This window comes from Alligator mississippiensis, chromosome 14, assembly GCF_030867095.1.
Source record: "Alligator mississippiensis isolate rAllMis1 chromosome 14, rAllMis1, whole genome shotgun sequence".
NCBI lineage: Eukaryota > Metazoa > Chordata > Crocodylia > Alligatoridae > Alligator > Alligator mississippiensis.
The window spans coordinates 29,935,372-29,956,550 of NC_081837.1; the positions used below are offsets into that span (position 1 = coordinate 29,935,372).

At 45.9% G+C, this 21,179-nt stretch overlaps 1 protein-coding gene across 3 annotated transcripts in view; it reads left to right on the forward strand.

Moving 5' to 3' along the window:
* STX1A (syntaxin 1A) overlaps nt 1–21,179 on the forward strand; it is a 303,668-nt gene that overhangs the window by 84,538 nt on the left and 197,951 nt on the right. For all 3 annotated transcript variants that reach the window (XM_019492579.2, XM_059717358.1, XM_059717359.1), the window contains exons 2-3: nt 10,336–10,413; nt 12,450–12,549. In XM_019492579.2, the coding sequence (XP_019348124.1) occupies nt 10,336–10,413; nt 12,450–12,549 (178 nt within the window). The remainder of the gene's footprint in view (nt 1–10,335; nt 10,414–12,449; nt 12,550–21,179) is intronic.

Consider the following 21,179-nt stretch of genomic DNA (forward strand, 5'->3'; position numbering starts at 1 on the left):
GCTGCTCACCTGCACGTAGGCTCAATCCCCACCCCCTGACCCAACAGGTGAATGTCTGTTGAGTTGGGGTGGAGAGAGGCCGCTCTAACTCAAGGTACTTTATGTAAAGCACCATGAGTTAGGGTGGGGGGCCTGCACATCTGTCAGCACCCCTGTTTTTTTCCCTGCAAGACAGTGGTTTCCAACCCTTTCAGGCTCAAGGTGCCTCTCCATAGGTTTACGCACATGCACACATATGTATGTTTTTAAAGAAACTAGTCCATTGTGTCAGCTGTAGATGTAGCCATGGAGAGAGACAGCCCCTGCCTAGTGTACTGTGAGTACAGGCATCTTTTTTTACTTAACCTGCTCCAGTTCTCATGGTTTTGACTTTGTAAGTCTCATGTGGTTCCCAAGAGATGGTGTGGCCAAGCTGGAGATAGCTTTGGCACTGGTAAGCTGCAGAGCTGGACAAAGGAGAAAATAGGGGTCATGTCACACCCTTGGCCAATGCCCACTACTCCAAGGAGAGCCCAGACAGGCTCCTCTGTTTCCTAGGGCAAATGCCTCCTTGTCTTTTCTGCCAGGCAGGCCAGCTGGCACGTGAAGGCACATATCACTCAGCACACTGGAAGAAGGTCATAGGCCCTATCCCCAGGTGGTGGAATTGGCACGGGAATCTGGAGCAGTGCTGTTTTACCCCAGCTGAATCTAACAGGGGTAGGTAGAGGTGGCACCTACTTAGTGAAGCCTTAGTATGGACTGAGGGGGCAGGGAGGAGACTTTACTGTGTGTATTCTGGATCGTTGTGCCTTCTGCTTATTTTCCAGATCCTATCAAAACTTATTGGGTGGTTCTCTGACATGACTTCCCTTAGCCTTTCCTCTGCATCAGCATATGTAAAAGTGGCCACATGGGAGAAATTGTAAGTTTACTCCTTACAGTCTGAATGGTACAAAGGGCTGGTAGTTCAAGCATATCTGTCTTTGTTGCATATTAATGTATATAGCACCTGAAGAAGTATCATCCTTTGTAAGGTAAACTACTGAATCAAAAGTTATATAGTAAGAGAACAGATAACTTGTGAGGGAGGTCTAACTCAGCAGGGTAATAATATGTTTTAAAACTGAAATTTAAAGCAACTTTCTGGTTTAGGTGTGAGGTGAGAGCCAGTAGAAGAAAACTGCCACAGAATTTAAAAAGTTGCAAAACCCCCAAATGCTAGCTTCTAAGCAAAACCAGGAACAACAGAACTTGGGTTTATTTAAAGCCCCAGGTTCTCACCTAAACTTGATTATCATGTTCTCTAATTTGTGAGAAATTGTGCAACAGGACACAACTGCAGGGGTGCAAGGGTGAATCCTGAGATCTCTGTAGTGTAGGAGTGAAGGGGGCATGGCACATCTGAGCCTGCTCAGAACTCTGTGCATCACACTAGCAGGATTGGCAAGACCCCCTGTGCAGCCCCATATGTTATTGGGTTTTTTTCATGAAGTAACACCATTGCCATTAGTGCCCCCCCTTCCCCTGTACAATGTGGCCACTTCCATATTTAGAAAGGAAGAGAGCTCTAGCCATTGTACTATTACTTGCCAAGCTTATAGCTGTTTCCTAGAAGTCTCCATGAGGACCAGTCCCACATTGTGAGATCGGGCAGGATCTCAGTGCAGGGAAGTTTGGGAGCATGTTCTTCTAGCTACTTTGTTTTGAAATAGTTTGATATGTCTTTTGAATTTCTGCAAGTAACTTTCCTGATTAATTATTTGCTGTCTCAGGTGTACACAGTGCTGTCCCGTGAAAGGCCGTGCTGAGCAAATCACAGCCTATTGCAATGGCGGCTGTGAGGGAGCATTGCAGTTTGAAGGGGTTGTGGAACAGGTATAGTCTAGGTTGTTGCAGGTGGTTTTGCAGAATGTAAAAAACTAACCAAAAAATAAAAGGCCTTCCCAATATTAGTATGATAAACGCAGTGGCTTTACTAATAGGAAAAAAAATGGCTAGCTATCGGATGCCATTGATACCAGATAGGATTCTCATTAATGCTTAAGTGATGTAGATGCTTAAGTTCCACTGAATTCAAGTTTTTAAATTCCAAGATCACTTTGAAAATGGCTCTTAAATCACAATAGGGGCTTTTGAAATTTTATCCAGTACCTGTCTGCTTACATAGAATTAGATGGTACAAAGGGAAAGCAGCACACAGACTCAGAGTTAAACTGATCGTGGAGGATGTGAGCCTGCTGAAGTCAGTGAGGAGTTAGACTGAGTCCCTATTTTGTAGAAGGCAAGGTAGATTTGCAGTTTATAGACTAACCAATGAGATTATATATATAATCAGATTCTGTGATGAACTGAGCTTCAGCCCATGGAAAGCTTGTACGCTATATATATTAGGGCTGTGCAAGGCTTTGGACAGAACTTCGGATCCGGAGAAGCTTCGCACGCTTCAGGGCCTGAAGCAGCACATCGGGTCGAAGCACTGCCTCGTTCGGGTTTCTGAAGAGGTTCGGCGCCGCCTTGGAGATCTGGCCATAGGGTATAATGGGGAAACAATAAAATATCTATAACTTTGTTGTTTTTTGTCTAATTTGAATGAGAATTTCAGAGATGCTAGATCCTGCAGAGAGGATGAAGTCTGCCAAGTTTCAAGAAGATCGGTTTAGGGGCTTGGGGGGAATGGCACCCCAAATTCTTGAAAGCAAAACTCCTGTTACGTCTATGTGTTACAACACAGGGGGGTCAAAACTGCAGGGCTGGTAGCACTTACTGAGGCCACAAAGCCTGCCAAGTTTCAAGAAGATGGGTGCAGGGGCTTGGGGGGAACTGCTCCTCAAGCTGCAGACAAGCAAAACTCGTGCCATGGGTGCTGTGGGACCAATGATGTCTGGGGGCAGGGAGGGGAGACACTGCTGCAGGCCTGGCTACTAAGCTGCTGTGTTCCCAGTTACCAATCAATCAGTCATGATTCACTCAGGGACTCGGGGACCAGCTCAATACACAGGACCTAGCTACTGCATAACGACTTAACCAGCATGAACTAGCACCTACAACACCAGGCTAAGGAGAGAAAAGAATACATACAGTCAACTGCCCCAGGACAGACACAGTCTTGGGACAAGTTTTGTCTGTCAGCAGCTAGGGGTGCAGGGCCCCAGGACCCCCCTGCACCGATCTCCTCCACAGCTGGCAGGCGTCACAGCAGGGGCCACCATCCCTGCAGCTGTCACCGTGCTGCGCCTTAGCACATGCAGGGTCACCCATGGCACGAGTTTTGCTTGTCCTCATTGTGAGGTGCAATATCCCCCAAACCCCTGCACCGATCTTCTTGAAACTTGGCAGGTTTCACGCTATCAGCAGAGGCTACTATCCCTGCGAGTTTCATCCAAATCGGACAAAAAACAACAAAGTTATAGATATTTCATTGATTCCCCATTATACCCTATGGCCGGATCTCCAAGGCAGCTCAGAAGCTTCGGAGCTGCTTCAGCTGGATTGAGGCGGAAACCCAGTCGGAGCTCCGGATCGGATCGCGGCCATCCAAAGTGGCCGGATCCAAAAGCCGAATCGGATCGCTGCCAACTCGCACAGGCCTAATATATATATAGAGAGAGAGTGCAAGAGAGAGGTGTGTGTGTGTGTGTGTAAAAATAATATATACATACATATACACACACACATATACACATACAGATGCACCTTGGTTAGTCTATGAGCTGCACATCTACCCTGCCTTCTATTTGATTTAAGACTAACACAGCTAACTACCTCCCCGTTTTTTGCTAGGAATGTAATTCTCCTTGTTACAGGGGCTAGCACCTTGGATTTTTCCCCTTCCTCTACAGCAGTGAGTAAGGTTTGTTTGGTTGCAAGAAAACCATGCCACCTTAATCCTTCTAGTTTCCTGCTACTGTAGAGGGCAGGTTTTTTCCAACACTGGTACTTGTCATGTTCTGTGCCTATGCTTTGACATAACTATACCTGATGAAATCTGTAGGTTGAGCTGGGAGTCGGTCCCAGAGAACATGTACTATCTGTGATGCTTTTGCTGAGTGAGGGACCCCTACCTGATATTGCTCTGTGGTACCCCTTAAAATCTTTAGCATAGGAAGGAGGAGCTGAAGCACAGTTTGCTGTCTCTTCTAGTGAAGTGAAGTGCATTTGCTGGCCTGAGGGACCTGCGCAGTGCAGCATGGCAGGCTGTATGATTTGTGCTAATGTAAAATATAGTCATGTAGCTAAGGGATACATAAAGGAAGCTCGCAAGGCAGCCTGTCTTTTGTGGTTTCTCACTTTTGTGGCTTCCCATCTCTGATGCGTTCTCCTTTTCAGCTAGATTATCTGATATCACAGTGGGAATGTCCCAGTGCAGACGCTTCCCACAAGGGGATAGATTGCACTCGACAGAAGTGCCACGGCCCCTCAAGTTTTATGGATCATGCTTGCAGAATTAGAAAGTTCTTAAAAATCTTTCCCTTTCCTGAGCCAGTGTTTTTTTTTTTTTAAATCTGGTATAGGCCTTCCCATTGCAAAGTCTGTTTTCAGCAATGAGTACCGAGTGCTCTGAGAGTTTCAAAACTTGTTAAAGAAACAACAAGTTTTAGGTTAATTATCCACCTACTCATATATACACACTCTCCCATGTGCTGAGACCCTGTGTAATCCAGCTGCCTGCATTGATCTTGATCAAGCTCATGAGGCTTAGATACCTTGGTGCTGGGAACCATAGTGATGTTGGCACCTGAGTTAGATGTTCACGTCACATTAAAAGAGAGAATAAATAGGTTGATAGAAGTCCCATATGAATGGATGCATTTTCCATTGAGCATTACTTGCATCTCCAGGATGTGTTTCCATTTTTTGTTTCAAGGGTCCTAAGGGAAAGACTAGATGGATACAATACAATAGAATACAATTCATCCTGTAAGATAAGGTAGAAGATGTAGTTGTTTGGATGTGTTGGGCAAATAATTTTCTGATGAAATCTTCCCTGGGGTGTACAGGCACAGAGCATGTTATCTGTCTGTCTGACCTGCCTTCCAGGTGGTTTCTGATTCTTCCCAATCATTTGGCAGTATGAGTGGAGTGCATCTTTGTTAAATGGAGGCAGCTCTTTCTGAAAGCTAAACAAGTAAGTTACCAATGAAACAAACCAATTGGCAAAAATGGCCTCCGACAGTTTTCCTGCTTCTAGGAGATGAAGAATATATAACTTTCTCAATGGAAAAGGTCACTGTGTGCCGGGAAGGGGATTCAGACAACATCAGCTGGACATAAATATACCATATAAAAGAAAATGTGATGTGGGGCAGAATTGCAATAATAAAGAACACAGCAGACTGTAAGGGAGGTTCATGTTCATTGGCAGAGCAGCTTTGTAGCCCAATACTGGAATTTCTAAGCGAGGAGAGCAACGGAACAGAGCTTGGGCAACTTGGCTGAGGCCTAGAGCAGGGGTGGGCAAAATACGGCCCGCGGGCCAGATGTGGCCTGCCACGCCATTCTATCTGGCCCATGGGGCCCCTAAAAATTTTAAAAAATTAATATTTATCTGCCCCAGGCTGCCTGTCATGTGGCCCTCAATGGCCTGCCAAAACTCAGTAAGCGGCCCTCCATCCAAAATAATTGCCCGCCCCTGGCCTAGAGGGAAGATCTGTGCTGTAGAACTAGAAGAGCATTGCAGGACACAAGCGAGTGACATTGGTAGGTGCGTAGAAACTTCACAAATTTCCTCCATGCTTGGAAGTGATACTTGCACAGAGAAAACTTTGGTGAAATTTTAAAAGAAATTTCAGGTATGCAGACTGTCTAGGTAATAGGACAAGGTACTGAGCAAGCTGGTGGGTTGCTAATCACTGGAGATGCATAAGAATAGGCATCGTGCCTGTATCTGTCGGTGATCAGGTAGTTAGCTTGAAGTCAGGCAGAAGGCAGGGCACCTTATAGACTAGTGGGGGCCAACTATTTTGGTAAGCATACCACAGATTATCCCCACACCCCTTCTGAGTGCCACTCCAAACCCTTTCCCCTGCCTGATCTGATGCTCTGCTTTCTGCTCCCTGCCCTATCTGCTGCTGTGTTGCCTGACCCCTTTCTGGTCTGCTGCATGCCACACACAGAGGCTGCCTGTGCCACTTAGGAAGCAGGTAGGCCACCCCTCTTAAAAACTGAATTAGAGATAAATAAGCTTTTGTAAGCAGTAGCTTACTTCATCAGATGCTATGAAGGGACTGGAGGAAGCAGAGCTTCTAAATAGAAAGAAATGATCTAAATCAAACCTGCCATGACTCAGACAGAGAAGCTAGTGTAGATCAGGGGGGTGAATGTGTGAATAAACACATGGCTTCAGTAGTGAATAGAACATGCTGCCTGCTGCAGTGAAAGCAAACTAAAAAATTCTCACCTTGTGTTCATATATCTGGGGGCTCCCATCAAATTCAGGATGCTCTTTATTTCTTCTTCTAAATCTGAATCTCAGATAGCATCCATGTCCCCAAATTTAGCATCTGTCTCAGATGGCTTTTGCTATTAACTTGTTCAGCTTGACATGGAGGATGCAGCATTGCCAGCTCCTGTGATTTTTATCATCTTGCAGTGTTTAGTGATTTTTCTCAAAGCCCCAGATCCTGTGAACAGTTCAGACTTTCAAGGGGCATTCTTTTAAAAAGAAAAGTAAGTTTATATCCTTCCTAATTGCTGGGCAACACTTTAAAAAGCAATGTCCAAGAGTCAGCAACTAGAGAGGAAATTAAAAGAACCAAAGAACCCTGTGTTTATAAAATCACATGATTTTTAAGTTAACACCATGAGTTTTTATCTTTTCTGAGCATGTGGTATTGGCAGTCATGAGCAGAACCATCCCACTTGGAAATGTCACCTGTGGATGTAAGGGAGCTTTGACTAGGCCTTCCAGCCAGTCCTGAAAATGTGTTCCCAGGAACTGCCTGTGTCTGATTCTGTGTTACGTGCCTACATATAGGAGCTGGGCATGCCTGTGGCATACTCCAGAGCACCATGTGGGGCAGTCCGGAGTCAGCCAGGCCTCGTGATTGCTGAGTGATGGTAATGCTGTATAGGCAACATTGTCAGCTCTTAGGGCTGTCAGTAAACAGCAATCCCTTTCTGACAGGGACAGAGTACTGGTAATGGGCTATGTTTGGGGGGAGAGGTGGGGTTCCAGTTTGGGCTGGTAGCTCTGGGGGAAGAAGTTTAAAGATCGAGTTGGGACACAGAGGAGTGCATGGGATACTTGGACTGTGTGAAAGAAGGAGATACCATTCTTGGATATGGTCCCTCCTCTGGTACCCCTAGGAATTCAGGTGTGATCAATATTTGCTTTGCTTGGAGGAATCATTTGTATTATTTTTTTAGTAGTTTTATGTACTTCTGTGCAACTACATCTTTGAGTGATAGCAAAGTGCCTCAGGCAGCCCATGTGTAGGACATCAGAGGACTGTGTACTGCTTTTTTGACATCCCCTTTTACCATAATCATTAAAGTCTGATGCTGCATATGGCACACCCTTGTGGTCATGCAGATTAGACTATGGGTACAGACAGAAGTGACAACTTTTGCTCGATCTGACCATAGAAAGCGGTCTATAGCCATGACCAAACACAAGTACACAGCTGCAGACTGCTTCAAAAACGACCGATTGGGCAAAAATCTGAACCTTCATTGCATGACGTGTCAGATGAAGACATTTCAAAACAGAGCATCTTCTGTAACTTCTGCCTGCCAGCCTGTTGCTGTTTTCAGATTGGGAGAGGGGAAAAGGAGCGGAGGGAGTTTGGTCTGGATTTTTAACAGCCTGCACAGGTGGGGTGTGTGTATTGGATTCCCCCCACACATGTGAATCCCTGGGGAACCCCTAGAGGTGGATAAAATGGTGGATGTAGCTGGTGGCTGGACTCCATTTCCCAGCAGCCCCTGCCTGCATCACTGTGGCCAGTTTCCATGGAGACCCCAGGAATGGCAGGTCTTTGAGTGTGGGGCTTGGGTTTCCACGGAGATTGGCCCAAGCAGCACTGGTTGGGCATGTGGCTGGGCTGGGGCTGAGGTTCTGCGATGGTGCCGGTGTGGTCCAGAGCCGTGGCAGAGCTGCGATCCACTGCCTGCACACCCCTGCCCAAGGCACGTAGGAAGCAGATCACAGCTCTGCCCCAGCTCCAGACCATGCTGTCACCACCACAAAATCCCAGCCCCTGCCCGGGGCATGCAGGCAGTGGATAGCAGCTCTGCCCCAGCTCTGGACCAAATTGTCACTGCTGCAAAAGCCCAGCCCCAGAGCAGCTCCCCGCTTCCGGCAAAGCGTTCTCAGTTATAGTGGGGAGCTGCACTTCTGTCTGTGCCCTATGTGTCTGCCTGCATGGTAATCCTAACTTGTATTCTGACTTCTTGTCACAGGCTGCTCTCTGAAGCTGTGGCCTTGAAAGCAGGACTGCCCGGGGAAGGGCTCTGCTTCCATTCTTTTGAGAGAGGGATTGGGTTCTTCCTCTGGGTGACATGCACACCTGTCCTGAATTTTGAAATATCTAGCCCCTGCCCTTCAGCAAAATTGCTAAAATGAAGCAGTTGCTGCCAAGTGACAGCGAAAGTGCCTTTTCTCTTAATACCAACAGTGAGAATTTGTGTTTGTACAGAGTGCGTGAATTAGATCTCAAAGTGCTTTACAAATACAGATGGATTAAACCTCATCCCTACAGTAGAAATGTGGGAATACCTGAGCCAGATCTAATTGGAGGCCTATCTGGTTTTATGTTGTGGGCTGTGTCCACACTAAAAAACAAAAAAACCCTCCTTGTGTTTATAATGAAATGGCTGACATGATATACAGTCCAAATGTAGACAGGGCAGGCAGTAGTTGCTGATTGAAATAAAGCTGAATCTCCCCCTGGGTTCACCTCAACCAGCTCCATTGCAATAACAATATAATGTGGCCTGCCTTCCACTGGTATGTCTACTGTTTTCAGTCATCTTATCATACAAACTCACTTTTTTTCTTAGGATGGTTGTGGGTAACAGTTCCTGGCACCTGCTATTACAGAAGAGGGTGCAAGAACCCCTGATAATCTGGGGTTGCCTAGGGAAAAGGTTTGGGTTATAGATGGACATACTATAGATTAGATGTCTGTGTATATAGCCTCCCTAAAATATTTATGGATGTTCGTCTCCTTCACATAAATATCAAACACTTCTTTAATCCTGCTAAGCTCTTAGTCTTGGATACCTTGTGGTAGAGAGTTCATGGGTTAATTATGTAAAAAGTGTAAAAATATTTAGCTGAATAAAAGAGAGTCTGAAATCATAAATGTGTTCCCTTTCATTAAATCTCTCCTGTTCTCACCTTAATGTGAACAGAGGCTTTCCTGTCTGGATGAAATCTGTTAAATCTCTATATATTAAAAACTTTTTATTTTTTTGCTGCCTGTCTGACCCCTTTTATTTCTGCTACTTTTTATTTATTTATTTTTTTTTTGGTTTTTTTGGTGAGGGTTTTTTTGTTTTGTTTTGTTTTGTTTGGGGGGGGGGGGGAGGGGGTTGGTATTAAGGCCACCAGAACTGAATATAGCATGCCAGAGGTGTGTATCCCACCTATCGGAGCATTGTGGTTATTTTTTTTTAAATGTCCTGGTCTGTTTTTACTATGGTATCTAACATTCTTCTGCTTGTTTGACCACTGCCACACCTGGGGCAGATGGGAACATGTGCAGCTGAGAGCAGCTCAGGGAAAACATCCAGTTCCTCCTTCCATGGCACTGTATAAAGTTGTAAAATATCACAGTTCTCATTTTACACTTGGGTAAACCTAGGCACAGAAGTTACATGGCTGGACAGTGAGTTGCAGTGGTGATTTTCACTATGTCTCTGTGTGTGAGCCTGAACTTGTTAATTCCTGAAGCCTTTCAGAGATGCATTAAAACAGGGGCGGACAATTATTTTGGGTGGAGGGCTGCTTACTGAGTTTTGGCAAGCCATCAAGGGCCTCGTGACAAGCAGCCCGGGGCAGATAAATATTAATTTTCTAAATTTTTAGGGGCCCCGCAAGCCGGATAGAATGGCCTGGCAGGCCACATCTGGCCCGTGGGCCACACTTTGCCCACCCCTGCATTAAATTAATTAATATCTCCCTGTCTTTTTCTACTCCATCCATGGGTCAGCTGGATTAATCCATACACCTTCCAGAGGGTCAGAACTTATGTTTCAGGTCACAGGAGAGCTTATCACTCATGAACAGACCTGAAAGGATGTCCACCTTCTCCTGAGTAGTGGAAGAATCCACTTGAGTTCAGAGCATGGAATGGAGCATTGGGGCTTGTAGGAGCAGCTTACTCATATCCTTTTTTTGTGTATATACAGGCTAAGGACAGCGACGATGATGATGAAGTCACTGTTAGCGTGGACCGGGATCGCTTCATGGATGAGTTCTTTGAACAAGTAAGAAGTTGGTTTCTTGTGCCATGCTTAGATGTGTGGTGGAACAGCACAGATGTGGAACAGATGTGTGGTGGAACAGAAACCAAGTGGTGATTGTCACTGACCCCACTGCTGGATGCTAGGTGTTGAACAACCCAGTCTTTATCAATTCCTGTCCCTGGATGATGCCCATTATTAGAAGCCATAGGCATGTGTTAGGGACTTAGCAGTGAGAAAATGGAATTCTTTTGCCTTGACAAGGCACAGAGTTCAGCATTTGTTAGTCCCTCCTTGGTTATACCTAAAGCACGACTGTAAAGGTGTAGACATTGATTAGAATGAATCACCATCTTAACAGCAAAAGCTAGGCAGTAATGTGCAATTACGTGCCCCAAAGGCCCATTCAATTTTCTGCTAGCTTCCATAGAAACCAAAGGTGGTGTAAGAGGCAAATTGTTTGGTAAATGAGCGCAAGTGCCCCCGTGTCAGTTGTGGAGTAGAGTTACTGTCTTCTGCAGAAGCAGAAAGCCTCACAGTTCTTTGTTGCAAAATGCATGCCTCAGTGCTCTGATTACAGCAATAAGACTGTAAGAATCCCTGGAAGTACTTCTTCGCAGAACAACAGCTTCTGTATGGAACTGATTTAATTTTCTGTATATGTCTGGTTTATGGATGAGGTATTCTTCTGGCATGTGGGTGGCTGTAAGATGTGCATGCACATTTCTAGAACACCCTTATCAGAATGTGTGTGGTAAGGAGGGAAGGGGGTGAGCCTGCAGAGAGATGTCTTATTGCAAGCGGAAAATGGAATGAATAAATACAGTCAGCTGAAGGCAAGGAAAGGCTGAAAGAACTGGGGTTGTTTAGTTTGGAGGAGGGCAGATGGGGGAGGGGGTTAGATGATTTGATAACACTCTTCAAATACCACAAAGTTGTTAATAAGGAGGTGATGATTATTTTTTTGCTGTGTCTACAAAAGACAGGACAAGAAGTAAAAGCCTTAAATTGGAGCAAGGCTGGACATTAGGATGAATTTTCTGACTATAATGTTAAGGGTGATTAAGTACTGAAACACATGACCTAGAGAGGTTGTGTAATTTGCCATTTGAAGCTTTTACACATGCAGTTTAGATGAACGCAAAACAGGAAGATCCTGCCATGAACAGGGATAACCTCTAGGAGTCTTTTGGGCCCTGTTTTTCTATGAGTGAAATCAATCTGAATCTAGAGTAAAGGACAATCTGGAGGACATGCAGCCCAGGAATACAGTAGGGCACAAATATGGCTTCTTCCCAAGACATCAGCAAATTTCCTTGAAGTGCAGATGCAGTTGGGAAAGTGCTGGTGTCAAGTGGCATCTCTGTTCCCTGTCTGTCTGTCCATCCATTCTCCCTGTAGGATGGAGTCAAATCTGCACTTTTCAGCTTTTATTCTGGTTAACCCTCTGGAGCCAGCAGTTACTGGGAAAATGAACTGGGTTCTTGCCTTGTGCATCTGGAACATATTGTTTGCTGTACTTTTGTTGCTGCAAAGTTTGTATCCCTAGTACTGATGCAAGAGCCAGGAAGTCTGGAGTCTTCCAGGTCCCAGGGGTTTGCTAGACTGGTACTTAGTAGATATGATGGAAAATGTTTTTCCTAAGTGAAAGTATTTTAGCCCTATCCTTTCCTAGCAGCTGATGAAATTAGGTTGTTGCCTACAAAAGCTTATGTCTCTCTGAACAAGGGAGGGCAGGGTGGTACACTGGAGACTATCTTTTGCCTGATTTCAACTAACATGGCTAACTACCTCTAGGGCCATTGTATGGAAACCTCTGCACCTCCCCAACCCTATTTACTATACTTTAAAGGGATGTCTTTTCAAATCATTCCTGTCTTTTGAGAGTCTGATTGATATCCATTGAGAAGCTTCAACAAAAACTGGATTGTACCAGCCTGGATGTCCTACGACTGTATTTGAATTGGGGAGTACTGCAGCATGATAAACTCACTTCTCAAGCACTCTTAACACCTTTGACATGCTTAACATCCATGTTCTTTTTGCCTGTGTCTCCTTAGGTAGAGGAAATTCGAGGGTTTATTGACAAAATTTCGGAGAACGTGGAGGAAGTGAAGAGGAAGCACAGTGCCATTCTTGCTGCACCCAACCCAGATGAGAGTGAGTGAGACGTTCTCAGTTTTCTTCTTCAGCAGGCTCTGGGAAATGGTGGCACGTGACTGACTCTTGTGGTTTATGAGGGTGGGTCTGATTCCTTGGGTGGATGGATGGAGCCTGTGCAAGGTCCTTTTGAGCTAAGAATGATATGCCGATGTGTCACCCAGATCATCCTACTGGCTGTCTCTTAACCAGGATGGGCTGTAAAGAAAGAGGCTGGTGAGATGCATAATAACTGTGGAGCTTACAGTGGCCAAATGAGAGACCCACAGAAGACAGGCTGGACTGACAGGGAAAAGGGCCAGAAGGATTGACTGGGGCTTCTTCAAGTTATAGTGGAAGGCAGCGGGGAGCACTGAGCTCTTGACGCTGGTGGAGAGCGATTCTGTGCCTGTGTGTTTGGGGGCATCATGAGGTTCTAAAGAGCAGACAGCCCTTTTAACTCCAGTGAATCCATTTCCCATTCTGTTCAGCTGGAAAAAAATGAGTTATTGCAGCAGTGGCTACAGACTTCCCTTTCTGCTACTTCTCTACCAAATACAGTACCGTAGCGATGAAGTTTGATGCTCGGGGCAAAGCCTGCAGCAGCAACCTGCTCTCGCCCTGCACACAGATCCAGGGGGCACACGCCCCCCCCATGCTTGCCTGGGAGTGAATGCAGTGGTGGGAGCTGCCCTCCCCCCATCCGTGCAACCTCCATAAATGAGCTGCTTTTGCCTCTGTCCCACCCTGGTCGGGCAGCGCCTGTTGATGCCCCTTTGCTTCAGCACCCAGGGCTGTTGCCCCACTTGCTCCCCACTTGCTATGGCACTGATCAAATACACTTAATTACAAACCTGAGGAAGAATGTCTTGCAGTCAAAAGCTTGACTAACTCTATCCCAATGACATAGTTGGTCCTATAAAAGATATCAGCCAGGAAATACTTGCCTCCCAATTAATTACAGGCATACTAACCTCTTCTATTCTGTGGCATGACAAGGAAAGTGCATGGTCCTCTGCTCTGCAGAGGGAACTGCAGGAGGTTAGATACAATTGGCAATATACTGTCTGTATGCTCCCCACAATAGCTCCTGACCAAACAGGCTGCTAGATAAAAATAAACAAGGGACGTATGATCCTCACAGAGTTCCCAGCACTCTAAGATCACTCTGAGAAAGACTTGCAAACTTTTCTGTCAGCCGATGCATAGCACAGGCATGTGAAGGCCTTCTGGAGTTGGTAGGTTAAAACACCTGCTCCAGAAGGCTGCAATGCTAGTCTGCTTGGACCCCCTCTGACAGCCATTTATACTGACCCCTCTGCTTCCCTGCTGGCTACACAAGACTTTCTCCGTGAATGTGTCTAGGTTAAACAAGTAATCTGATATTTAGAGGTGCACTGATATATCAGTCGCATATCGGATCGGCACCAATTAAAAGGAAATTTAACATTATTGGCAATCGACTTTTTTTGGCTGGTGTAGTTGATAATGTCAATGATAAATGCTGCATGCACACAGCCAAGAGTTCAGCCTGGCAACTTGGGGAGCAGCGTCTGGCCGGTAAACGTATAGGAGCGAAGGGGCACACAAATCCAGGGGGGCACATGGCCCCCGTGCCTCCCCCAGGGCCGGATGCAGTGGCAGGGAACTACTTCCCTACCCCCACACTCCCTGGATGAGCAGCCTTCTGCTCCCAGCCCTGGCTGGGCACCCCTGCCCCACTCCCTCCCTCACTATGGGGGCCATTATCTGCCCCCCCATGTTCCTTCCCTCTCCCATTCCCCCCCCACAGACTTACTGGCAGGATGCTTCTCTCCATGCTGCCTAGTTGCACTCCTGTAAGTTGGCAATCAAATCGGTATTGGCTGATATGACTGGGCCATCAGTATCAGCCAAGAAAATCTTTATTAGTACACCCCTACTGATATTTCCTACAAACTGCAACTCAAGACCTCTTAAAGGGTGGTGTTCTGTCTCTAATTAAATAAGGGTATTACCCCTTCCATCTAGAATGGCCTCGCCATCATGTTCACTAAACAGCAGCCTAGAAATACAGTTCCTCTGTATCTTCATGTTTCTTAGGCTGTTCCTCACCATCCACTTTGGATTTTGTGTTTTGCAGTATTATATATAGACATCTTTCTAAATGATCAGTTCTATCCTACCACAAATTCTCAGGCTCAGTGTGGGACCCATGGGTGATACTTCTCTGGCTTTAGTGTGGCAGGAGTAATCCAAATGATCCACTTGGTCTCAGGATATTGTGGGCAGTTTATGGCATTCTGAAGTTGGGGATGGGGTTTTCTAAAGTGTGTAAGGAAGCTGGTAGTACAACACGTGTTTTCAGTTGGGATTGCTGGATGATTCCTAACTACCTGCAGTACTTTTCAGAATCTTGCCCTATGTGGCCAGTGTGGCAGTAAAGGTAGAGCTGACATTTTCTTCTCCTTAAATTACTACAGTGATTTGATGTCAAATAGCCTGTCCAAAAGGGAGCTGATTAGATGCTGAATGTTAAGAGCTTGCAGCAAATCACAGCACGCTAGTAGCAAAAACCTGTTGTACTGTAACAGACTCAGACCTAGCAGGTTAAGTGCTGCATTCACTCCTGGTAAGCCAGTGCCCCAGCTGACAAACTCTGTTCCTGTACATAATCATAAACTATAGGAGGTGTGTATGCTAGCTACTTTCTAGGAGATTTACAACAGGACTGTAGAAACAGAACACAAACTCCTTGTGTGTAGGATGCTGAATGCAACTGAGGGCTAATCCACACTGCAGTGGTGGCAAGTCTCAGCACTGATGTTCTCATAGAAAACAGAGAGTAGAGCTGGAGGGGTCCTCCATATGTCATCTAGTGCAACCCCATGCCTGTGGCAGGATCATCCATATACAAACCATCCTATATAAATCCATAATCTAACACTTAGTAAAACTACCATCATCCCTGGCATAACACAAGACATAGTATCCTAACCTGCCTGCCAAACATAAAGCAGGGGGGACCATGGCAGCCAACAGGCTGCTTCTGTAAAATGTCCTAAATGACCACAACCTTTTTAAGGCATCCTGGACTCTTATCTAGCTAGTCTAGAAGGTCCATCTCTATCCTTCCTTCTGCCTGACTTCCGACTAACATGGCTAAGTACCTCTCTCTGCTCATGAATCGAAGAGTGACATATCCTAAAAACCAATGCCATACTGTCCCAGTAGTGCCTTAGTGGTCAGGAGATGTCTCTGACTGCTGCTTTTGTCCTTCTCCTCTGTGCTGTTGTGGGCACATCTGCTTGCTTATGTGCCAATTGGTAGATTTTGTACCCTGAGACATTTCAAAATAGCTTAAAAATGGGGCTTTGAAATGGAGGAGCAAGGTTCAGTCCTATGTATTCTTGGTACCAACACCGCTGGCTCAGTGACCAAAGACTTACCATTCAGCCCAGGCCAAAGTCATAGGGCATCATGCTGGGCAGTCAGGAGGACATTCTGGTAACTAACTTTCAAAAGCTAGCAGGGAGCCGGATAGTTTCCACTTGGTAAGCATGACATACTGCAGCGTGGCAGCTGGTACTAGCTGAGCAGCATTTCGTTAGTGCCTTCTGCTTTCCAACATTGTACCAAGCATTTTAATTCACCAGATTGCTGCTGCCTCGAGTTTTATAAACAGGTACTGGAAGAACAGTAGAATTTGCTGGACAGATTAGATGAAAGAAAGGAAATGGGCTAATTATTTGTGTCAGTGGGAAGAGGGTTCCAAAAGGGACTCTTTCGCTAGCTAATGATCAGGAAGGAGAAACACAAGTCTGTATTCTTCAAACTGCTGGAGTTTGAAAGTAATTACAGAAATAGTTTTCCAGACAGTAAATTATTCTGCAACCAAGGATTATTTTCAACTGAATTGAAATATTTAGCAGGGGAGTCCAGAAGCTGCCAGGTCACTATTTTATTCTGACCTGACTGAGGTAGATGAATTTTGTGCTTGTGCAATGAAGGACCAATAGTGATGATAACCTGGATAGATAGGCCCTGTGTTCAGTACACAGCTGTGCCAGTGTATCTCATGCCAAGGGCTAACAATCATACCTAACTGCCTGGTCATATAAGCTTCTCCTCTCTCCTTACCCCATCTACTCAATTCACTTCAGTATTTAAACCCCCAATGGTGAAATGCCCAGTGAATTTCCCCATGGGACCACCTGAGCCTTCCTCAGGTGCTTTGCAGCTTAGTAAATACAGTAAAACCTGCTTATATCAAACTTTCTTGTACTCATGCATTAGTGACTTTGTGAAGGACTTTTTTATTTGAATACAGGTTAGTAACTTTATTTAAACTGGCTTTGAGATTGACATACTTGCTTTTCATAAAACATGGGGAGGGCATCTAAATCGCCATGATAAAAGGTTAGACTGAATAAAACATTAACCTTTCATTTGTATCAAGCATGTCTGTTGAGCCATGCTAATAATCATAGCCGATGTGAGAGAACCTGTCTCTGCAGAACCTAAAACAGGAGGAGGCCAGGGGTGCCCTCCATAGGGATGTTGCATTAACTGGAACTAATCACTACATGATCACGTGAAAACCCTCCTTTGAGGAGGCATTTTAAAGCCCCCACTAGGGAAGACAAGATGCATATCTGCACAAGAGAGAATAACTGAAGGTTGACTCATGTTTGTGTGGAGATTTAGCTGTGAACAAGCAAGTACAACTTATTTGTGCTTTGTAGCTCTGACATTAAAAAGTAGGTTCTGTTTAAGCAGATCCCCAGAACTGGGAGAGCGTGGATGTAAGCCTGAGGTGCATTGGCAGAACTGGGAGGTGAACATGTGGGATCATATGAATGATTATTTTTTGTGTCAACATCATATTAATGAAGATATTGATGATATGATATTAATTATCAGATGAATCATCATATTCATGATGATTATACATGTCAGCATTACCAGCAGAGGAAGTTTTGCATGGCATCTACCATCTAAACCAGTGGCACCCAATTTATTTCTGGCCCCGCAGTCTGGAGGAGTGATGTAGGGGCAGGCCATTGGCTAGATGTGTTCAGGTTTGGGGCCCCTGCTGTAGAAAGGATGTGGACAAGTTGACGAGAGTCTAGTAGAGGGCAACGAAAATGGTTCAGGGGCTGAGGCATGTGACTTCTGAAGAGAGGCTGAGGGAACTTTTTTTTCAGTCTGCAGAAGAAAAGACTGGCGGGGGATTTGATAGCAGCCTTTAATTACCTGAAGGAGGTTCGAAAGAGGATGGAGCTGGACTGTTCTCAGTGGTGGCAGATGACAGAACAATGAGCAATGGTCTCAAGTTGCAACAAGGGAAGTTTAAGTTGGATATTAGGAAAAACTTTCTTACTAGGAGGGTGGGGAATCTTTGGAACAGGTTACCCAAAGAGATGGTCGAATCTCCATCCTTGGAGGGTTTTAAGGCCTGGCTTGACAAATCCCTGGCTGGGATGATCTAGTTGGAGCTGGTTCTGCTTTGAGCACAGGGTTGGACTAGATGACCTCCTGAGGTCCCTCCCAACCTTAATTTTCTATGATTCTGGATCCTGCGCACTGGTTCAAAGCAGCTATGTACCCACCCAGTTGCATGCACCCAGATCCCATGCATGCACCCATCGATCCCATGCACCCAGATCAGGCCATGCAGTGGCACAATTTGACATGCAGGACCATGTTATCCAGCCTACCAGGCTCCCAATGGGTCCAAAAATTTAGCAGGAAAACTGAAAATAATGCTATCAAATTTCCAGACTGGCGGGGAGTCCCATGGGCCAGATAGCACAGCTCCTTGGTCTAGGGTTGAACACCTTGATCCAAATCATTGTTTATTTAAGGGAATGAATAGAGGTAAGAGAAACTCAAAAGGTAAAATCTCACTAATGTTTAATCTGTGAAATGGTAAGCATTGTTTGTCAAACCAGAATACTTAAGAAAGCTGTATAATTCTCGATTTCCTTCTGTATACTTTCAAGCAACACCATTCCAAGGAGAAGGAAAAGGCATGGGACTGCCTGGGGCTTTGCTTAGTATTTCTGCCCTCTTTTAGGCTGGAGCCATTGGATTAGAGTGTCTTTACTGTGAAGAGGTTCATCACTGCCTACCAAGGATCTCTCTTCTGAATCTATACCTTGTGCTAGAGAAATGATTCTCAGTTGAGATGCTGTGGTACCCTGTGGTGCTGTGACATGCTTGTAAGGGTGTCGCGGGGCACAGGCAGTCTCCCAAAAGTGTCACAGTGTGGCCTGCCCTGCCTCATGCCAGGGTTGCGTGGAGCTGTTCATAGTGGGAAGAGGGCAGCTGAGCTAGCCTGGGCTAGCCTGGATAGTGCTGGTGGCCTCCAGTGCCCATCAGAGAGTCTGGGGGGGATGAGTAAGTGGAGAATGACCTGCAGCTGCTCATGAGGAAGCAGCTCAGGAAGAAGCAGGAGCTGCAGGGTGAGCACAGGTCAGGCCCAGAGACCAGGATGGCAGGCCCAGGAGGATGCAGCAAGGCCAGGCTGACCACAGGCATGGAGCTGGTGCTTAGGGTCTTGTCCTTGCTGGGGCATGAGGTTGGGCCTTCTTACACTTGGTGGCCACCACCAGTGCTCTCTGTTCCAAAGGGAGCCCAGAGCTCAGCCCACCATACACGCAAGCTGGCACCTGTGGGTAAGGAAATAAAGTTTTCATTTCTCACAAGTGTACTGGGAACCTTGGTCCCTATCCTGTAGTCAAAGCATTGTAACCATATAAGTTTGCAACCCTGAAGTGTTTTGTTTTTTTATTTCTTGCATACCCACATCTGATTCTGCTTTATTACCATCTTCTTAATTTTTTAAATCTAAACAATTTTTTTTTCTAAAAAATCTTTTCTAATCTAAAAAAGATTAGATCCTTTTTTAAAGAGACCTAATCTAAGGTAAAGGGACTCCAGAAAAATGTTTTTGAATGGGCATTAAAACTGGTCATTACTTATTTTTTTAACATTTGAAATGGGGTGCTGCTGAATTCAAAAAAGTTATGGAGGGGTGCCTTGACTCTAAATTAGTGGGAAACCACTGCTCTAAAGTTTGAATTGATACTGTTGCTTGTATTATTTAGATTCTGGCTTCTTGTGCTGGGCATGTGGCCCAGCTATAATGCATGTAGAATATGTCTGTTAGACAGCACTTTATTTAATTTGCAGTGGGCGCATCTACATGAGACATTTACTGAGGAGTTGCCGAATTAGCTCCACAGTAAACGTCTTGGCATCTACACATGCAACTTGATTAGGCTTCAGGAAACTAATAAACTCTGCAAGAGGTTAGTACTTGTAAGTAAAAGTACTGTTCTGCTGTGGAGTTTTTTACTTTGTAGCAGGGCATGCGTAGACACTACCCTGGCTGGCTGGGGCAGGAGGGTGCTTTAGTGTGGGGGCTGCCTGCTGACTAGTCCCACACAGAACCACCCTCGTGCCCCAGCCAGCTCCTCCACAGCATGTTGGGCCAGGTCAGAGCAGCCCTGGGCTGGCAGGCTGACCCTCTGGGCTCTCTGCAAGCCAGGGCTGCTCCAGCCCAGCTCAACATCCTGCAGTCTTGGGCGCACATGTAAACGCGACGCCCAGGAGCAATAAACTCTGGCATGATAAGCGCTGGAGTTTGTGTGATATTAATATGCACATGTAGATGTGCCCAGTATGTGGCATTTTTCAGTGATTGGAACTCTAGATTGTAATGACTCTTGTAGTGCAAGAATGAGGGAGTCTTTGTTGCTGGCAGCTAATTGCGTGACTGATGCATAGGCTAGAGTAGGGATATTATACCGTGGGCCAAATGAAGTGCACAGGGCCAGTCTGTGGGCTGGATTGGGACTATGGACTGGCCCTGTGTGCTGCATGCAGCATGTCCCTGATCTGCTTCTCTGGGCTGGATGCAGTGTGTAGTATGTGTCCACTCCAGCCCCACTTGTTGCAGGGCCAGTCCAGGGTGCATGCTGTGTTTGACACCCATGCCAGACCAGTCCTAAGTGCTGGATCTGGTGCACAGGGCTGGTCTGTGGGCTCAATCCAAAGCAACTCCGGTTCCAGTACACAGAGCGAGTCTGGTGCAGACGCTGTATGCAGTGTGCATCCCAGACTGGCTCCTCATGCCACATGTAGGGCATGCTCTGGACCAGCCCCATGTACCACATGCAGCATGTGTCTCAGCAGTCCCTGTGTGTCACAGACCCTGTGAATGTGCTGCATTCAGCCCTGTACGGGCCAGGACTGGCACATATTGCATGTGGCATGCAGGGTCCACAGGAAGCGCCACAGGCCAGATGATAGGGCTTTGTGGACTGGATCCAGCCCATGGGCTGTGTTTATGATACCCCTGAGCTAGAGAGATCCACAAGATGGTAGTTTTCTTGCAAAATGTAAAGTCTTCCTCGAGGGGGGATGCACAGTGAAAGCATATTCTTTTTAGCTGGTTAAAGGGACATATTTAAAATTCAATAGGCATTTTCAATGTTGTTAAGAATCCTGATCTGAATCACAGGCACTGTGGTAAGTCTGTTCTTAAAATTGTTCTGGGGGAGATCTGTCTGCACTGTGGTGGCAACCTGCCTCAGTCGGAACATTTCCCAGAAGGTCCCACCCACCTGCTTCCGCTCCAAACTGAGACGTGTACTGGTGGAGCC